General features: G+C 37.7%; 6 protein-coding genes across 6 annotated transcripts; 3 read left to right on the forward strand and 3 right to left on the reverse strand.

The window, feature by feature from the left end:
* Positions 1–234: 234 nt before the first annotated feature.
* GCK72_010172 (uncharacterized protein) lies at positions 235–1717 on the forward strand (the record flags this gene model as incomplete). Its single annotated transcript, XM_003104129.2, has 9 exons — positions 235–298; positions 344–434; positions 483–551; positions 603–803; positions 855–975; positions 1019–1246; positions 1297–1387; positions 1436–1557; positions 1604–1717. 9 exons carry the CDS (start codon positions 235–237, stop codon positions 1715–1717), a joined length of 1101 nt encoding a protein of 366 aa, XP_003104177.2.
* A 523-nt stretch (positions 1718–2240) lies between these two features.
* GCK72_010173 (uncharacterized protein) lies at positions 2241–6371 on the reverse strand (the record flags this gene model as incomplete). The annotated part of the gene is made up of 9 exons (XM_053727725.1): positions 2241–2319; positions 2375–2755; positions 3205–3584; positions 3879–4499; positions 4581–4706; positions 5312–5792; positions 5847–5986; positions 6031–6198; positions 6246–6371. 9 exons carry the CDS (start codon positions 6369–6371, stop codon positions 2241–2243), a joined length of 2502 nt encoding a protein of 833 aa, XP_053587302.1.
* A 368-nt stretch (positions 6372–6739) lies between these two features.
* On the forward strand, positions 6740–7919 carry GCK72_010174 (uncharacterized protein; the record flags this gene model as incomplete). Its single annotated transcript, XM_053727726.1, has 6 exons — positions 6740–6862; positions 6908–7055; positions 7103–7395; positions 7443–7532; positions 7578–7676; positions 7728–7919. 6 exons carry the CDS (start codon positions 6740–6742, stop codon positions 7917–7919), a joined length of 945 nt encoding a protein of 314 aa, XP_053587303.1.
* A 1583-nt stretch (positions 7920–9502) lies between these two features.
* On the forward strand, positions 9503–12831 carry GCK72_010175 (uncharacterized protein; the record flags this gene model as incomplete). Its single annotated transcript, XM_003104082.2, has 8 exons — positions 9503–9541; positions 9584–9679; positions 9841–10002; positions 10228–10525; positions 10574–10803; positions 10862–12187; positions 12238–12532; positions 12827–12831. 8 exons carry the CDS (start codon positions 9503–9505, stop codon positions 12829–12831), a joined length of 2451 nt encoding a protein of 816 aa, XP_003104130.2.
* A 1379-nt stretch (positions 12832–14210) lies between these two features.
* GCK72_010176 (uncharacterized protein) lies at positions 14211–14899 on the reverse strand (the record flags this gene model as incomplete). The annotated part of the gene is made up of 4 exons (XM_003104161.2): positions 14211–14306; positions 14382–14538; positions 14589–14680; positions 14765–14899. 4 exons carry the CDS (start codon positions 14897–14899, stop codon positions 14211–14213), a joined length of 480 nt encoding a protein of 159 aa, XP_003104209.2.
* A 1516-nt stretch (positions 14900–16415) lies between these two features.
* Positions 16416–20498, reverse strand: GCK72_010177 (uncharacterized protein; the record flags this gene model as incomplete). Its single annotated transcript, XM_053727727.1, has 10 exons — positions 16416–16595; positions 16666–16764; positions 16878–17177; positions 17225–17371; positions 17417–17594; positions 17888–18064; positions 18110–18343; positions 18808–19160; positions 19209–19792; positions 20324–20498. The coding sequence occupies 10 exons, from the start codon at positions 20496–20498 to the stop codon at positions 16416–16418; spliced, it is 2427 nt and encodes an 808-aa protein (XP_053587304.1).
* Between the last annotated feature and the right edge of the window lie 299 nt (positions 20499–20797).

Raw genomic sequence — 20797 nt, forward strand, 5'->3', positions numbered from 1 at the left:
CTTAAAATGCATCTTTAAGATTAAACACATTTTTAAAAAGAAAACAAATTTGGTTAAGAGCGAGAAGGTTACTGTAGGCCCAAACTCGTGCATGCGCCTTGAGTTCTACAGTAATCTGTTTGGAGGTTCTTAACTGTATAGGGCATAGGATATTGAACTGGAGATTTCACCATCAAGTTAAAAAGTTTAATTTAGTAAAAAAAACAAAACAATTTGTGAATTCTTTCAGATCGAATGGTCAGTCTCCACACTTTTAATCTCTGGTCACGAGTTGGAGATAAGATTAAAGTTCCTGAAGGTATTGAATAAACCGTTTCGTAAATTAACTCTTACTTGATTTCAGACACTCTTTTGGCTCATGTTCCTTGTCATGAAAACTCACACTTTTGTCAAGGTTTGAGTGCCGAAGACTATCATACTGTAGTTTCGTATAGGTGAGTTTACTGTAGATATACCGAGAAAATTATGGAAATGAAGTTCAGAAATGGTCAAAACACTGGAAAAACTGAGAATATTGGAGACGAGGAGTTCTATGAAAACTGGATTGAATTGTAAGATTTTCAGATTATGCCTATCACCTAAATATGTTTTGTTTTTTTCAGATCAATTCTCGGCCCAATTCAGAAATTGTCAAATGAATCAGAACTTTCGAAATTCAAAAAAGGAATTGTAAACGGAAAAAAGAGATTATCAGTAACAATTGGAGTATTCCCATCAGAACAGGATACTTCATTCCAACATTTCCAAATTTCTGCAGAGAAATTAGCTGGAAAATATTACAGTTCATACTTTATCAATGAGAAGTAGTCTATTTTCAAAGAATTCGACTAACAAAAAGCTCGTATTATTTCCAGTTCGAAACCAGCTATAACTACGTATCGTCACTCAGAAAAACAAAAACGAACCGATTATTCTGGAAAGTTCGATCCAGCCAGTGTGATGGAATTCATTACCAAATCCTCAATTCCATCTGTGGTATCTTGTACTTCCAACTTTCAATCAATCAATTTGATTTCAGATTGATATCTCTACTGGATTCACAACGGAAATCCTATTTTATCAGAAACGTCCAATTTTGATTCTTTTCGGTGAAGAATTCGAGCCATTTTCGAAACTTTCTGCTCGTCAAGATGCTAGAAAACATTACATTTTCACAAAAATAAGCGGTGAAAATAGGAATATTCAAAAAGCAAAAGAGGCCCTAGGAGTTGTTGGAAATGAACCAGTTATAGTTTTACTCAACAAGGTACATATTTTTAAAATGAGTGTACCGTAATCAGGCTGGATTGTTTGCAGGATCGTGTTCACCTAATCTCAATCTCTAAACCAAAATGTCCCGATCACCTCCAGAAACTCCTTCAAATGATAAGTACTTCTGAGGCTGACAGTGAGTTGTCAGACTAGTTCTTTTCTATTCACAAATGTTGTATTTCAGAAGTTCTTTCAACAAAAAATCCCCATCCATTGTGTTTTCTTCAAGTTGAAAGAGTAAATGAAATTTTCGGTTTCGAGGAGACAATCGTACTTCCCGATCACACTCTTTTTATGGATTCTGACGTAGAACTCTTCCTTCGTTTTGTTAAAATTGATATCGTGTTTTCAGCCATTCTCACGTCATCCAGCAATATCCGAATCAGGAGGTTCTGGAGGATGTCCGTTCATGCAAGGAGGTGGCGCAGGTGGAGCTACAGAGGGTGGTCACCACTCAGAACTTTAATAATGCGGTTACTGATAAGAACGAAAAAAATAATAATTTTATTTGAAAAGGAACTCACATTTTTCGATTTAACAATGTAAACTAAAGAGATTGTGGGATTGTGCCAGCACAGAGATGCAGGGTAATGAAGAATGAAAGGAATAGGATTCTTATACAATTTCTACTACAAAAAATGATAAAATCTTTAGAACAATTATTTTCGTGCAGCGAAATTCTGTTGATCATTCTCAATAATAGATAAAATTACTTCATCGTTACTTCACCACGGAAAAAAACTCATTATTTCCACATCTGAGAGTTTTTTAATCGTGGTGGGATATCGAATCGGCACTCTTACAAAAAAGAATAAACAGTAGCCGTCACAGTAGGGAAAAAAACTAAGAGAAAAACTTTGGAAAAGAGAACGAACACAGGGAGTGAGATTTGCAATTATCGGAAGATTAGACTGTAAATATTAGTTAGAGAAAACAAATACCCATTTAATTATGAGAAACTGAAAGTAGTTGAGATGGGAAGCAGCTGTTCAGATGAAAATTCGATGGAAATCATTGGCACCGAAATTGCTGTTACACTTAGGACATTTTCGTTGGCGCGTATCGTACCTGAAAATGAATGGATTGATTATAGTTATAACATTTGAATTTTTCTAAATCTTACATGGTTTTGATACATGTTTCACAGAATAGATGATAGCATTTGAGCATAATGCAATCTTTCGGTCTTGTTTTACAAGATGGGCATGTCAACGTTTCTTTCATTTGGCGATTCGCTTCTTCAAGTACTTGATCACCACCTTGTCCTGAGCAAGAATCATTGCGTTTGGCCCGTTCGTATTTCAGACGAATAGTTTCAAGCTCTTCTTCAGCCCGCTGCCGCTTGAATTTTATTTCTTCGTTTTCCCGCGATTTTGAGCCAAACAATTCCTGAATTTGCTTCAATTGTGATTCATTCCGCTCTGATTTAATTTGGAATTCATCACGTGCCATCCCAACTTCTTGCATTTGTTTTCTATGTGTTTCCAGCAGATTGGTGACACGTCTGAAAGACTATTTTCATTAACATAAACATCATTCTTATATATAAAAGACAATTGGCCATAGTTGTCAAGGTCCGGGCCGGCCCAGGCCGGTAGAAATTTTCAAGGCCCGGCTTCAAAAAATGATCCTTTTTTTCCCAATTTTTATTTGAAATTTTTTCAATTTTTGATGCTTTTTCAGAATTTTTTCTAATTCTGAGTGATAGTCGAAAATTTAACTTTTTCGCGAAAAAAATTTGAATTTGGCGCCAATTTTCCGGGCCGGCCCGGGTCGGGCCGTAAATTTTGTTGACAAGGTCCGCCCCGGCCCGGGACTTGACAACTATGCAATTGGGCGTTGTCTGAGGCGCTGTCCGCAAGGGTTTTGGAAGAGGAGAGAAACTGAGCCAGCGGGCAAAACCGAACTCGCAATAATAACTTCTCGAGAGCGTATGATTAAAAAAAAACTCACGTCAGCTCGGTCGACTTGAAATGTAGACTATCACTAAGTTTAGTGTTAAGTTCATCTGATGACTTTTTCTCGAATTCATGCATTTTCGCTATTTGTGCATCTGTTTGAGCTTTATTTTCTAAGCAGCCCAACTTCTCACGCAGCCGACTAAGCACTTGATTTTGAATCATTCGATCATTCATCAATTTCAGGTTTCTATCCTCCTGTTCTCGCTTCTCCGTGAATAACTGCGCATTTCTTTCTTGTTCCTCTTCTACAGCAACACAAATTGTTTCCAATTCGTCCGATAAACATTGCTCATCGTTAGTCAGTGCTTCGTTGGCTTTTCGGAGTGTATCCAATTCTGTCAACTTATCAGAAACTTGCCGACTGACCTCTTTCTGAAAAAAACCAGAGTTTTCAATATTTTCTGAAAAATAGTCAAAATGGCAGAACGCAGTAAAATAAATAACGTACGCTTATTTATCATAAATGGGCGAGAAAATTATGATGATCACCCAGAGAGAAACTGATTTTAAGAAGAACCCAGCCCAAATGACAAAGGAATAAAGACTGCGTCCTTGCCTAAGCTTAAACAGGTATACAAAAAAGCTGACGACGTTTGAATAGTTCCGGTGAACGCTTCAAATCAGATCAAAAATGTTCTTGATTCTTGAAGATGCCCTTGATCTTACCTCCAGATACTTTTGTTTCTCATGTTTATCAATTGCTCCAAGACGTCTGATTTCTTTACGCATAGAATCGTATTCCTGTCTAATCTTGTTTATATCATCTGGAGGAACATAGCTTGATTCGTCAAGCGGTATCATAATACATCTCTCCTGTTGCTCTTTGAGTGATTGAAAATCAGCGTTGAGAACATCGTATTCCGCTCTAGTTTTCCTTTCCTTTTCGGCGACGCGATGCATCTCTGCCTTGATGGTTTTATTTAGTGAACGAAGGCCGTTAAGTGTTGCTTTCATCTCATCCCATTCACTTTGTTTCACCGTTTTGTTGTACTCTTCTTTAACGGTCTCAAACTCACAGCGCAAAATTTCACTGTCATGAGATACTCTATAAAACGTATTGTGAATATCTGACTGCTGCTGGATCTCCTTAATAGTTTTTTGGTGTTCTTCAGCCATCAACAAAGCACGTGCCTCCTTTGCATTCCGGAAAGTATCACGCTCAGTTGTAACTTCTTCCAATTCTTTGCTGACGCGATCATACTCTTTGATTGCCAATGAATAATACTTCTTAAGGTTTTTATATTCATCCGAATTGGTGATGGCATCGACAGAGAGGGCCGTTTGCGTCTGTAACTAATTCTGGGATTAAAACATGAAAATAACAATAGAAGAGCTGTTTTAATGAAAGTTTGATTCTATAAATTTCACCTCCATTTTCAGCTTGCTGTTTTCCTGCGTTAAGCTTTGCACTCTTCGATTGACCTCTTCAAGTTCTTGGAGACGTCGAGCAGCTAGAGCTACTTGCTCATCACGTTCAACGCGTAGATTTTCGATCTGAAAAAGAAAAAAAAACATAAATATTCATCTTTTGATTGAATTTTAAATTTTTAGTCGAAAACTATACTGTTTCAAAAAAAAAATCAAAAGTTCAATTTTTTCAAAACGTTTCAAAACGGACCGGGCCGAAATCAAAAATATTCCCGTGATAAGTCTGGTGATGGCAATTTTTTTGTTGCTTTAAACAGCTGATAATAAATTTTTAGACATCGTGTAATTTACGAGGACGAGACGATATTTCAGAAATCCGTTTAATTGACAATCTGAATGGTTTTTCTTACTGGATAGAAAAAAAGAGACTTTATGAGCTTTAGAAAAACTGATATTGTGAAAGAATCACTAGAATAGGCTATTTTCAGATTTTTGAATCTGAAAATATCGTCTTGTCCTCGTGAAATACACGATGAGGTTTAATTTTTCAAACGCCTGTAAAAAGTTAACCGATAATTTTGGAGCCGTAATATTTTGCGGGAGTAGTCACCCATGCCTAAATTTTATTTCAAGCTAACGTTGTTTAAAGCTTGGAGTCCACATTTAATAATGGTAACGATCAAAGTGAGGGGCCGGCATGCTGAATTTAAAATCATACTCAAAAAACCAACCTCTTTAGTGATAGATTCATTGGGTGGAGTCACTGGAGCAGCAATTTTTTTATCAGCTTGATTAGATGTACCAGACGATGAAGCAACAGCAACACTATCAGGGGGTGGCTGTTCAGAGACATGGTTCGCAAGCCGGTACTCAAACTTATTCGCCAACCGCATTTGCTTATCAGTCTCGAAACGAGCATCTTCTAATTGGTGTTCCAGTTCTTGTACTCTATTCTCCAAAACTGAGTATTTATCAGCAATATGTCTGCGCTTCCTATCCGAATTGTAGCAGTCACTCTGTGTTTTGTGAATATCCGTTTGTAACTTATCTATTTGTGACAGCAGAGCCTCTGTTTTCACAGTTAGCTCTGTGTGTATTTCATTGATATTGTTTTGAGGATCTTCCATATACTCCTTCATTTTTTTGACGAATTCTAGTGATTCTGCATTGCGGTCATGACGAGCCTTGGAATATGAGATGAAAGCGTTTCTTCTGAAAATATTGAAATCAGAGAAAATTCCAGGTTTTTGTGTCAACAGCACTTACAGATTCATTTTTGCTTGTTCTACGCATTTATGATATGATTCTGCAGTCATTCCTTGAACTTCTGTTCCGGTCGGCGCAGCTTCTGTAACTTCGAACTCTCCGAACTCGTTTTTCGTTTGTGTGCAGATATACTTTTCAATCTGAAATTCAGTAGTCTTATAATATACAAATGAAAAACACGCACCTCAGAAAATAAGTTATATACTTTTAGAAAGTTGCTTTCATCTGTTTGTTGGCGACGTTTCGCTCTTTCATTCTCTTTTTCTAGGTCTGCAATTTTTTTATTTTTGTAGAGTAGTTGTTGCCTCAGTTTCGCTGTCTGATACACAACCGCGCGAGCTTTAATGTCGTTCTGAAACGAAGACATTTAAAGTATTATCGATTTTCGAACAGCCTTACGACATTGCTGACAGCGGTAATGCGGACTGGTTCAAACTGAACTCTTCTCCGTTTTTGCTGGATATCTTCAACGGGACTATCCGAAAACCTTTCACCTCCTATTCCTTCATTGTTTCTTTTCATCATACCTGAAAACGAATGTAAAAATGAACACTTCTTGCGGACTTCGTTTTAAATAAGATTAAAGGATTCAATGAAATAAGTTTCGGTGATTCGATAGGTAATAAATTATAAAAATTAAGCAATTCTTCTATAACTTCAATCCGTGATTATGTTCCGCCAAGAAAGCAAGCCTAGAAAAGCTAAAAGTGTTCAGAAGAAATTTCAAATGGCATTCCTTTCGTGGTGAGACCTTGCGGAGTGCGGTGGTGTTTACGGTCAAGAGCCGAATTGTGTGTGGATTTACGCGCAATGACTATGCGGGGGCATTCAAAACTAGTTTTCTTGTTAATTTAAATAGCGCTATTAATAGCTACTCAGTTTCAGAATTTAATATGGTCCGACGACTTTTTGTGCAAGGCTTGAGCTCCGACGCGACAGAGAGCTCCGTTAAAAAATATTTTGAGCGTTTTGGAAACATTTACGAGTGCGTGGTACCGTCCCCACCTAGATATTCAGTAAGAAATATTTTTAAAAAGCCGTGTTTTAATGTAGATTTTCAGGTTATTGATTCCGGACCAGATGAAGAAGAGATGGAAGCACGCTCTGCAATACGGCATGAATCAATTCCAGAGGATGAATTATTAGATGACGAATTAGATGTAGAACAGTACAACTCGGAGAAACATGGGTCATTCGAGAGCTACATGAGTAATAAAAACAAAAAGCTGATCATGTTAAATCTTATATTCTTTTAGAAAAAGTTGGAGATGGCACAGCTTTCTCTGCGGGAACAAAAAGAGCATGTTCGGGTTATGCTTATGTCACATTTGTCGATATGGATGGATATTTGAGATGTACAAATTCAGAAACTCATGAAATTGATGGAGTCAAATGCACTGTCGAAACAGCGAAGGAAGACAATGAAAAATTAGAAGTGGAATCAAAACGACTTTTTGTGTCATATTTCCCTCTTGATAGGTTGACATCAAACGAATTGAAGACGAAATTTGGATTATATGGAAAAATTACAGACGTAGAATTCGTTCGTGTTAGTAATTATTCATCCACTTCTTGTCATTCATATTAAACCTTCAGGATTCTGAAGGGCCACTTCATTTCTGCATCATTACGTTTGCCGATTCTAAATCTGTAGATGTAATTCTGACCAAATCGATATATATTAGAGTGAGCACATTTTGTTTTCCATACTTCTAACTATTATTACTTCAGGATGTTCTCATGTTTATGCGACGAGCAGTTTTGAAAGAATCAATAAAAATTGCTCAACAGAAAAAAATGGAACAGAGTCAAGTGCAGAGAATTCAGTTGGTAAGATTCCAAAAATTCAATAGTATCATTAATAAAACAGATGGATTGCAGCCTCTGAATCATACAGCCTATCCGACACCACTTCGGCCTGTTACTGTTTTTCCTCATTCGCCTTATTCATCTTCTCCATCTACTAACCCATTACATGATCCTTCGGCAGCTGCTGGATATGCCCCTCTACTTCCACAACAATCAGAGGCTGATCCAAGTTCGCAATATGGTTATGGACCTAGAAAGTGGTAGATGCTAAAAGCTAATCATCTATAAATTGTTTATTTTGATTATTTTCGCTTTTTTAATATGATAATTTTAATGATTTCCAATTTTCACCGGTGATAAATAATCGACCAATTATAACCAAGAAAAACATTTACACTTCTCCGAAATTTTGTTTTCATTGTACTTCCTCTTTTCTCTATTACAAGTGAGTGCAATGAGTGAGTGTTCTGTGAGTGTTTGAAGAGGCCGTCCATCGTCCCTTTAACAGAGAAAGCGTATGAAATGTGGAGGGTCCAGAGAATAACCGATGTCTCTGCGTCTACTACAATTGACATGCATTTTGAAGTCTTTCCACTTCTCTCTTCATCTCTTCCTACCAGCCGATACTAAAGCCCTCCCTCCTCCCTTTTCCACCAAACGAATGAATGTTGTGAGTGTCTCTCCTTTCGTTTCTTTTCCTATGAAAAGAGAGAAGCTTTTGCACCGACCATCCTTTAGGTCCCACAACGAAAGTCTGCTGAACACAATACTCTACCTGCGGTGATTTTTCTCTCTTATCGCCGTTTTTCGCTTCCGAATCGTTCACCCGTCTCCACCATCTGCCGTATCTTGTCGTATCGGCCATTACTCATTGTCAATTTGATGACCATATTTGGTTTGATTCTCTCCTTATTTGCCTTTAGATACATCCTCCTGATTGGTATATGTCTATTTATCTTCAGGGAATGAGATAAATCCTAGTTTCAATAACATATTACGTTTGAATTTAAATTTGAAAGGCTTAGATAAGTGTTAAACAATTATTCTTTCTAAAAATCAACAACTAAACCGTATATTAGGTACCAATTTGTGAATAGAAATAGCTGCTTGAGATACTAACTCTTCGCTTGTTACCTCCCAGTCCATCTAGAAAATCAGTTGTCCATTGCAACTTTTCCATCACACTTTTTCGATGATGATTGAAGAGCGCGCTAAAAATTTCACACGGTTGTGGCCACGACACCACGTTTGCTGATGTGGCAATTGGAACAGAAAATGTATACTTTCTCTCATTCCAAATCCAATATATTTGTCGAAAATTTTGTGGTATCAACGGTGATATTTTGGCCAAGTTTCCTGGAAAAAAACTGTCCCTCAACTAATCTTTTTGTTTATAAAACTCTAAGACAACCTTCGCACAGTTCTAATTAACGAAGTCCGCCCACAAGTTGTGAGTCAGATTCAATTTTTGTTTCGGGTTTCCATTTTGCCGAATCGACACTTCCCATGTGCAGCATAACGTTTTTTTCCATCTCATAATCTTATTCTTTTCTCAGTAATCTATGAACCTTGGGCACTTCCTGTCGAAGCCATCCAATCAAACAAAACACGCAGCTTCTTTCCTTTTTCCTTCCACATTGAAAAGTTCAACTGAAGCAAATGATGAAATATCCCTGAAATTTCGCAACGTCCCTTTCCCCCTTCCCTATTTCTCTTCTCCCTATCGCTTCGTATGTTCTCTGCGGTTTATTGATTAATCCATTTTGTAGGCGTTGTACGGAGAAGCCGGGTAATTAGCACAATAGAAACAGCCACAAGTTTCCAACTGGTTTCCAATAGTCTCAAAAATGGAGCCGCGGACAGACGGAGCCGAGTGCGGTGTCCAGGTAATTTATATCTTGAGTATTAATTCAAAAAATTTATTTTAGGTGTTCTGCCGTATAAGGCCCCTTAATAAGACCGAGGAGAAGAATGCAGATCGATTTCTACCGAAATTCCCTTCAGAGGACAGTATTTCGTTAGGGGTGAGTTATACAAAGGGGTTGTAGAGGACAATTATGTCAACATGGACGGGAAGCACTGGATGCAGGTGTGTCAATTCTCTCACATGACACATTCATCTCTTTGAAAAGTACACAAGAAGTGCTTTGAATAACAAAGATGGAAGATTCATTAATTCTTTCAGGGTAAAGTATACGTGTTCGACAAAGTCTTCAAACCGAATACCACCCAGGAACAAGTATACAAAGGAGCGGCCTATCATATTGTTCAAGATGTTCTTTCTGGATACAACGGAACTGTTTTTGCCTATGGACAAACATCGTCTGGAAAGACACATACAATGGAGGTAAACGAGCTTTTTGAGAACGCATAGTGGTAAACTTTTTTAATGAGGTTATTCTCGACATGTACAAAACATACTTTAATTCAAGAAAAGTGTAAATTAATACACTTTTCCTTGTATTAAAATACATTGTTTTATATGTCGTGAATAACCCGGTAAAAGAACTGAACAAATTAAGTACTCAAACAGTTTTCTGAATAAGCAGAAATCAAAACTGTTTTTTTTCAGGGAGTAATCGGAGACGGAAATATGTCTGGAATCATTCCACGTATTGTTGCTGATATCTTCAACCATATTTATAGTATGGATGAAAACCTCCAATTCCACATCAAAGTGTCTTACTATGAAATTTATAATGAGAAAATACGTGATTTGTTAGACCCCGAAAAGGTTAATCTATCAATTCATGAAGACAAAAACCGTGTACCTTACGTGAAAGGAGCCACAGAAAGGTTCGTCGGTGGGCCTGATGAAGTTCTGCAAGCGATTGAAGACGGAAAATCGAATAGAATGGTAGCAGTGACAAGTAAGAAAACATAAGGGAATGGTATTTATGCTTAACGTTTGTTTACAGACATGAATGAGCATTCTTCTCGTTCTCATTCAGTATTCTTGATTACTGTCAAGCAAGAACATCAGACCACGAAAAAACAGCTCACTGGAAAACTTTATTTGGTTGATTTGGCTGGTTCCGAGAAAGTGAGCAAAACTGGAGCTCAAGGAACAGTTTTAGAAGAAGCCAAAAATATCAATAAATCATTGACTGCATTGGGAATCGTTATTTCAGCGTTGGCTGAAGGGACGGTTAGTTATCTTATTTTTATTATTGTATCGCTTATGACGAGATGCCTTTTTTTTTCAGAAATCTCACGTTCCATATCGTGATTCTAAACTTACTCGTATCTTGCAAGAATCACTCGGAGGAAACTCTCGAACCACTGTTATCATTTGTGCATCTCCGTCTCACTTTAACGAAGCTGAAACCAAATCAACACTTCTCTTCGGTGCGCGGGCGAAAACTATCAAAAATGTCGTACAAATCAACGAAGAACTCACTGCCGAAGAATGGAAACGACGATACGAGAAAGAGAAAGAAAAGGTCACTAGGTTATCAGCTTTACTTCAGGCAGCTGCTCTTGAACTTTCTCGATGGAGAGGCGGAGAATCTGTGTCAGAAACCGAATGGGTCAATTTGTCGGAAACTGCTCAAATGGTTGTGTCAGAAGTTTCTGGCGGATCCACTCCTCTAATGGAACGATCTATTGCTCCAGCTCCACCAATGCTCACTTCTACAACTGGACCAATTACTGATGAAGAGAAGAAGAAATACGAAGAGGAACGTGTTAAGCTCTATCAGCAACTTGACGAGAAGGATGACGAGATTCAAAAAGTATCTCAAGAGCTTGAGAAGCTCCGACAGCAAGTTCTTCTCCAAGAAGAAGCTCTCGGAACTATGCGCGAGAACGAGGAGTTGATCAGAGAAGAGAACAACAGATTCCAGAAGGAAGCCGAAGACAAGCAACAAGAAGGAAAAGAAATGATGACCGCATTAGAAGAAATCGCTGTCAATTTGGACGTTCGGCAAGCCGAATGCGAGAAACTGAAGCGTGAATTGGAGGTTGTTCAAGAAGAGAACCAAAGCTTGGAAGATCGAATGAACCAGGCAACCTCTCTTCTCAATGCACATCTCGACGAGTGTGGACCTAAGATTCGGCATTTCAAAGAAGGAATATACAATGTTATTCGCGAGTTCAACATTGCTGATATTTCTTCTCAAAATGATCAGCTTCCGGATCACGATCTTCTGAATCATGTCAGAATCGGAGTCTCTAAACTTTTCTCTGAATACTCTGCCGCAAAGGAAACCAGCACCGCTGCAGAACATGATGCTGAGGCCAAACTCGCCGCTGATGTAGCTCGTGTTGAATCTGGTCAAGATGCAGGTCGAATGAAGCAATTGTTGGTGAAAGACCAAGCAGCTAAAGAGATCAAACCGCTCACTGATCGTGTAAATATGGAACTAACAACGTTGAAAAATCTGAAAAAGGAGTTCATGCGAGTCCTCATTGCTCGATGCCAAACCAATCAAGACATCGAGGGCGAAGATTCTCTCAGCGGTCCTGCTCAGAAGCAACGAATTCAATTCTTGGAAAATAACTTGGATAAGCTAACCAAGGTTCACAAACAAGTAAGTTAAATAATGTCGTCTTTCCCCCCAGTAATCTATTCAAATTTCAGCTCGTTCGTGATAATGCCGATCTGCGAGTTGAGTTACCGAAGATGGAAGCTCGTCTCCGCGGTCGTGAAGATCGTATCAAGATGCTCGAGACAGCACTTCGTGATTCAAAACAACGCAGTCAAGCTGAAAGAAAGAAGTACCAACAAGAAGTTGAAAGAATTAAGGAAGCAGTTCGACAACGCAACATGCGCCGAATGAATGCTCCACAAATTGTGAAACCAATTCGTCCAGGACAAGTATACACTTCCCCATCGACTGGTATGCCTCAAGGATCAGGCCCCAACGGCCCGAACGGTGTGTTTAATACGGAGCTACCGCCATCATTTACTTCAAAAATGACAATTTCACAACTGATTGCTGAGATTTGAGTGTAGCAAATGCGATTAAGTGTGTCTGTCTCTAGATTTCTCAATTAGCTACTAATGGGGCTCGAATGTATTATTGATGGTGAACTCTGAAAATTGAGTGTGAAAATTGAGTGTCTGAGATGCGTGAAATTCCTCACTTCTTCTTCTTCTTTTCTCCCTCTTTCTATTTTCAAGAAGATAACACTCGTCCGTTCTTTCTTAACAAAACAATGTTTTTCAGCGTGATTCGTTCTCTCCAACTGTTCGTCCATCATGTCTTCGCGAAATTCGAAACGATTGCTTTGAGGACTATATAATTAAAAAAACTTCCTTTCCCTCTGTTTCTCTGGCTTTGTGATATTTTTCAAAGGGCTTTGTTATAAATTAGTCTAGTAACTTATACAATTTCATGCGGCTCTCGGAAGTTTAGTGAATATCTTGATTTGGTTGGTTGTGTTAACTATTTCTCCCCTTTATTGCTCCCTTTTCATGTAGATTACAAACCAAATAATATTCAAATACTGCAAGTATTTATAGCTTCCTTTCTACCAATTGCCTTTTTCTCTAATAACCTGTTTATTTTCCATTTTCTTGTTTCAGTTTTACTAATCTGACACGAGGTTTTGTCTGGTTTACTCGTTTATTTTCTCCACGTGCTCTTTTTGCATGCGTGTGAGTGCCTGTAAGTTTAATTGCTTTGCTTCTTTAAAAAAATTCTCCTTATTTCGCACAATTCGCTCCCACTCCCGCACATCCCAATCGCGTAATTTTTTTCTTTTGCTTTCTCAGTAAAATGTTATTGTTATTAAATAAACGATTTGCTGTTCTTCTTACACTTTACAGAATGAAAACTTAACGATAATGATAACCAAACAATGCATGAGCTTAACAGAGATTTCAAATTAGGTTACTGTAATTAAATATTTATTGATCGAATTGTTATTTTTGGACCAATTGACTGTTGTCGAACAATCAACGCTTACTGTTGATTTATAGTTTGTATAAAGATGTTTTCTTTCATTTCACAGAATATCCTGAAATGTCTATTCGAAGGTTTCTGAATACCGTTCTATTTCTTTGTTACTCGTGTGAAAAATTGCAACTTTTTATGATTATTAAGGTTAAAAAATCATAATTCTGAAAAATGGTCGCCTGGAGAGCCGCTGGTCTTAACTATGTTCGCTACTCGCAGATCGCTGCTCAGGTCACTCGTCTCTGCACCAAGGTTTGTTGTTTCAGTATCAACTCTTAAATTTGTTTTTTTCTCAGGGAGGAGCCGCGGCGAAGAAGAGTCCAGCCACATTGAAGACCTCCACCTGGGAAAACGGAAAACTTGCAACCAAATCCCAATAAAATTCTTCGAAAGAAAAAAAAGCAGATGTTTTATGTAGAATTCTTCAAACCATCCGATGCAATATGTTTTTTTTTCAATTTGTGCAATAATACATTTTTAGTTTGGTTTTTCTTCTTTTTCAAAGTTCCACATAATAGAAAAATGTTATAGAACTACAGAGGAAAACTACAAGTTGTGGGATTACGGTAGCTACCATTTTCATCGTTGAAAATCTCTCTGCGTTCAGAAAAGTTTATTCGTTATAGAACCAAAATTCAAAAAAAAAAAAACTTTATTTGCATTCTTTGTGAACAAAAAAAACGACATTGAAGAATATTCCAAGAGAAATAACTGCAGATGCCACACACAACCAGGCCGAATAGCCAAGCTGAAAATCAAGAATATTCTATGATCCGATTGTTGAATAATTGAAAAAAAAACTAAGAATAAATTCACAGCTTACGGTGTAACTGTCCGAACTATTACTAGCTTTCGATATATTGACACCGATCAAAATGAGAGCAAGTACGGTGAAACAGACGATCATTCCAGATGCATTCGTTATCAAACTGAACCATTTTTTAACACTTCGAGAATATCCTTTTCTGTGTACTATCAAACTGAAACGAAATATTATTTTTTGTTTGGAATAATATTTCGAAACACTCACAGCGAATAAGTATATATCAGAATCATAAAAATGTAGAGAACAAATGATAAGTACATTGAAACAGTGGCGGCGAGGAACCAGAGTGGTGCATACTGAACATTTAATATTTTGAGAAAGAATCATTTGAATCTGAGAGTAATTGGAAACAGGCAAGAATAAGAAACAACTGGTCAAACCCGATTGTATGGAACAATTCTAGATGTAAATCCAAATGAATCCACGATCCAACACGGTGTGAAGACTCCAATTGCATTTAATACGAAGGCAAAAACTATCAGAATTCCAAGAATGAATAACTTCTGATCAATCATTTTCAGTACGCTCAGCACTCATTCAGAGATACTTTTCGTTCAGGCTCTTATCAGAAACAAGTTTGTCGTCAAACGTGGTCAATGAGGTCATTTGATGATAATTTGAAATCATTGGAGGGTGGGAAAAGGTGAATCATTTTTTTCAGATTTCCAGTTTTCTTCATTTCAACAAATTATGAAAAGAGTTTCATTTTTTTAGTCAGAATCATTGAAATTAAAACGCTGGAAACAAGAACAAGACAACTAAAAGCACGAAAAAAGCTTATAGAACTTTTTTAAATTACTGCTCGAACTAGGGCTGTCGCTGTACTTCGATCTAACAAGATTTTCGTGTGTGCAATTCCTGCATAATACCGTTATCATCTAGTTTCAGCTTTTTTTCATTAGCAGGGTTACTGTAGTTCTTCATTGAACCTTTTTTTAACTGTTTATTGGTGAGAAGAGAAAAGTTAAAACCAGTGTGTTTCACTTCGTAAACTTCACAATTGTTTCACTTTATTCCGTTTCGAATAATACGCATTCTCAATAGTCATTTGAGTTAATGATAAGATGTTTGTCAACTATAATCAAATGATGAAAATTCACTCTAGTATCAAAAGTTCAGTGAGAAGAGGCAAAAGTATGCATTTTCTCGGTTATGTGTTTTATGATGGGAATAGTTTGATGTTCCATTTATTCCAATGTAATGGATGATTCAGTTTAATCACCGTTCGGTTGCTGCAATCACAGTAAAACTACAGTAATCTAGTGACTGACTAGTGAGAAGTAAGCACTTGATTTTTCTACATCAAAAATAGTAATAGAAATGACGGGGAAATGTAATTGCTTTGTTTCTGCGTCTGTTATTTTGATTTTTGCTGTACCGCCAACCTTCTATGTCTCTTTTACAAGCTTTCGAAACATACTCACCAGAGCTGTGCGGAATTCCTTCTTCCTTTTCAAAAAATTTATTCTTTCTTCCTTCTTCCTTTTTGAAAATGTTCGTTCCTTCTTCCTTTTTAGAAATGTTATTCCTTCTTCCGACTTCCTTTTTTGAAAATTTTACTTCCGCACAGCTCTGATACTCACATTGAAATATGAATATCAATAAGTTTTTGTTTCTCATTTTAATTCTGCAGTTTTCAGGGAGTTAGTAACTTTTGAATTTATGTTTATTCGTAGATTCCAAAATTTCTTATTATTATTTGAAAAGAAGCATCTGCAGCTGCAGTTGCCACAGAATGTGAGTGTAGAAGCAATAGTTCATTTGAAAAACAGAAGAAAGCGATAAACCGGAAACATTACAGACAGATTTCAAAATAGTTCCTAACACCATCAATGCGTGAAAAACAGTTCTGAAAATATTTGAAACGGAGAGAAAAGAAGGAGATTTTCACAGAAAACCCCAAAATTAAAGTAGGCAACCCGTGACCGATTTTTACGTAAACAGGAACATAGAAAAATGGAAATAATTATGAATATGGTACACAATTGATATCTAAATCGAAAAATAAAGAGAATCACAGTAAAATGCTATTCAACATTCCCGTGAAAATGAGAATTCAACACCCGCACTTTCTGACAATTCATCCATTGATGTTCGACGAGACGTGAAGTATTCATAAGGCGTTTCCTGTTCTTCTTCTACGACGTGCATTTTGGATTGAACAAAGAGATGAGCCCATTCTTCATATTCCGGATCTACATCGCCAAGATTCTGTAAAGTAAGATGTGAACATAAACCTAGTACTAATTTCAGTTTCTGTTATGAGGCTGAAAACACTTACCACCATCCACTCATCGCTGAGGAGTTCTCCTGCCGAGTAACGATGGAATGAATCAGTATGAATGAGACAAAGAATCAAATGACGAACAGACCACGAGACCTAAAAAGAAACAGGTTTCGAAGTGCTCCATTTTTAAGAAAGGCTGGTGACTTTTGAAATGAAAACGGGAACTCTGTACACAGTTGTGTTGGTTTCGATTAGTTTCAACTCACATTGTCCCACGATGGTGACGGGAAGCTAAATTCTCCACTCATGATTGCACTGAATAAGTCTTGCTCAGATCCATCAGAGCTTTGAAATGGTGGGAATCCAACAAGAACTGCATATAAGATTACACCAGCAGCCCAAATATCAACTTTGCATCCATATCCTGTTTTATTCAGTACTTCTGGAGCGACATAGGTTGGAGTACCACAAATGGTTGTAAGAACTCCATGATCTTTGGGCATCTCAGCCGCTAATCCAAAATCTGCAAGTTTCACGCCAAGCTCCCCGAATTCATCTTTGACAATCTTAAAATGACACAATTATTGAATATAGGAACATCATGATTCCGTACCAGCAAGTTCTCCAATTTTACATCTCGATGAACTATTCCCAATTCATGTATATATTCGAGAGCTTGCCCAAGGCAAGTCATCATCCGGACAGCATCTCGTTCGGGAACACGTCGGACACGTCGAAGGTGTTCAAATAGATCACCCATCTGAAGTGACACGCTGACAATTAAGACTTTGCAATCGAAACTCACCTCAATTAATTCCAGCGAAAGAAAATAGGAATCATCAACAAACCAGTGGTCATAGAGTTGTACAATAAAGGTATGATCTATTTTTTGCAAGATAGATAGTTCCATTTCAATTAAATGTTCCTTTCCGATCACATTTTCTCTTGCAATAACTTTCATCGCTCTATGGTCGTTGTTGATTCTGAAAAAAAAAACAGAAACATTGAGTATGAGACGAAATCTCGTTCATGATATCGAGCAAATGTCAGAGAGGGGCACTTCGAATTGGAGGCACCTCAAATTGAGTTTTTACGGTAGCTGTAGTAATTTGATTCACAGTAACTTTGTAAGGCACATATTGCTGTCGGCTATCAAAAAAAAGTGTACTTGACTCAGATTCCTGTGTCACTGGGAGTTCTGATAAAAAAGCGAGACATTTTGATGGATCTCAACTGATTCTCCTTTTTGGATCTCATAAATTGTTTGAAAACTGACTTATCGACAACTTCGTAGACAATCGCTGTATTTCCATCCCCTATTAATCGAATGAGTTGGAACTTTTCATCAAGAGCCGCTGGAAGACGTTGTTGATCCTGCTCCGGAATAACACTTCCTGAACGGTCATGTCGAAGAGATTCATTTCGATTTGGCATTGCTGAGCGACGGCTTGTTCTGAAAATACATTATAGCGTTTAGAAGAAAGAAATAAGCTCGAACCTTCGAATTTTCGATGACGAATTGAATCCAACAGATTTGTATTCTTCAGATGCAACAAGCAAATCGTCTGCGGCCATTTTATCATTACCACCATAAGCTACGAAAACATCGTCGTCTCGAAAGAAGTCTTGAAGTGTCAGAACCGGCCTTCCAGAGAGTGCAAAAAGTTTTCGAATGGCTCCTGCATCAAGTTTGACAATAGTCGTTAAATCACGTAGAACTTGATCGAATGTTCTGAAATACGGGGTTTAAAAAGAATTTTTCTATCATATTTGTTTGGCATTTAGATCCGAGAGTACAATAACAACTCGGAAAACTTAAACTAAAATATTTCCCACAATGCTCTTTTTTTCAGTGTTTGAGCTTCTCAAACTAAGTTTCAGCACAGGGATGTGCCTATGGAGGCGCTTTGGGCGCTGAAAGATTTCAAAGTGGGCGAAAATGGGACGAGAGAGAGTGTGTAAAATCGAGAGAGTGTGTCTGCGTCTCTCCATTTCGCACACTCTTTCTCGTCGCATTTTCAAATTTCGGCTGAAAATGCGAGGCGCTCAACGCCACTCGGGCACATACCTGTTTCAGCAGTTTTTACACTTTGCAAAGTAATATCCTAAAATTGATAAATTTGTTCCCTCAAATCAGTTGTACCCTCGGAATTGAAATCCTATTTATTTTTCGATGCATGCAGATACCGTACTTACTTTGCTGTTTTCTGGTTTAACAGATGTCTGCTAATTCTTCTCGGCTTAACTCCATTACGTATTACTTTGATAATCCGTGGTGAAACAAAACCAGTGTCTTCATTAGCTGGTTCAACCACACTTAATGCCAATTGCTTTGTTTCCAGATGCCGATTATATCGATTCGCTAGCGTTAACCTCCAACTTGGTTCTGCGGCTTTCGAATAATCGACAGGTTTGAATGCATCAGTACTGGAACAAACGTAACCTCCACCATCTTCGAACTGGTCAACTGAAGTGATTCTTTGTGTACCGTCTATAGTGAAAATATGACGAATTCCGTGTGGAAGAGCGGATGAGTCACATATTGCAGTCTGAAATCGGATATTTATTAACTAAGAACTAATTTCTTAGGTACTAACCTTCATCAATTCTTCCATCAGCGGTTGCATGCTTTTTACGCGATCGCATTGTAAAGCGTACTGAATTCCTTTGAAATACTGATCTCCATTACGATAAAACCTCAGACGTTTTGCTTTCATTAAATGTGGATAACCAGACGGTCCGATTCGGCATCTTCTCTGCATTTCAGAAACCATGTCTCGTGATTCAAGCTCATCTCCTGAGTTTCCAGCCGCCGTACCTTCAGTTTCCATTGCACAAACAGAAGACGTCATTGACGCCTCTGCAGTGTTTGTGCCGCTGTTCGGCATACTACCAAATGAAGTCGTCGTTGTAGGGAAAACGTTCTGATGTGTTTGATTCAGATTGAACGTTGATGCACGTGGTGTGGTAAGTTCTTCACTGATAACTGTTGTATGATGATTGTTGTGATTGTGGAGGTGTGGATGGTGAATATGTTGATGAAGGTGCTGTTGAGGAAGTTGAGAGAATCTACGTGACGAAGAAGTTGGCGGTGCAGAACTTGAAGGGCTATTCTTGCGAAAAAGCCCAGGAGACGAGGAAACAATTGCCGAATGTGGACGTGTGGAATGAGGAGGATGAGCTGGAAATTATTAGATTGTGTAATTCTATCTAACTTATCTTCTCTGTTCTCGAAAAGTTCACTACTTAAAAAGTACAGATAATTTTAATATTAATCATTTGGCACAAGTTACTTTATCATAAAAATTCTCCAAATCACTCCTAGAGTAGTGAAAAGGAAGAATGAAGAGAAACTAATAACATATCGAGAATTACGAAGAGGGTGATTCATAATTTGTCGCCTGTCGTTGACACTCAACTATTCTCACTTTCTTTGTACTAAATTTTCTCGGAAGGCTGTGGTAAAAATGAATTTAGGGGATTCATCAAATCTTTTCAATAAAATTACTTGTTTTGAACTGATAGTATAAATCAGGTCCATTTACATTTATCCATTATACATAAAACGTATTTTCAACACTAAAACCGCCGACACCATTTACCGGGATAGAGCATCTTGTGCAAGCTTTGAAAACGTGAAAAGCGCAAGCATGTGATAGGTAAAACTAATAAACACAAGATACGCTATACATGTTGCGTAGGGTAATCTTACGTCGTTTGAATCGAGGAATATTTGAAATTTTTCCTGATGTTGAAACACGTTTCGTAACACGTGGCAACGTATTGGATCCGTTTAATATCCCGTTGTTAGATGTTGGTCCCGGTATTTCAGAATGTCCTGAGGCGGCTTGTTCATCAATTTCCCATGTTGATGTTTGCGGCTTCATTCCAGTACCTGTCACCAAAATACCATGATTAGCAAAAGTTAACCATCACGAAGGGCGAGAGACAGAGAAGAACAAACGGGAAGAGAACACATGGAACAAAATAACAATCTTGGGAACTTTTAAAATAATAACCAGATATTAATTCTACAGGTCTGAAACAGGCGGCAGTGCAAGTAAAACAAGAAAACAAATAATGTTAAAAAATCAGTGTATCAATGATATTCAAGTCAAACTAAAGTTCAGTTAGAAAGAAAGGCAAAGCTGAAATGTTTAAAATCTACAATTTTCCGTTATCTTGT

This window comes from Caenorhabditis remanei, chromosome III (assembly GCF_010183535.1).
Source record: "Caenorhabditis remanei strain PX506 chromosome III, whole genome shotgun sequence".
Lineage (NCBI taxonomy): Eukaryota > Metazoa > Nematoda > Chromadorea > Rhabditida > Rhabditidae > Caenorhabditis > Caenorhabditis remanei.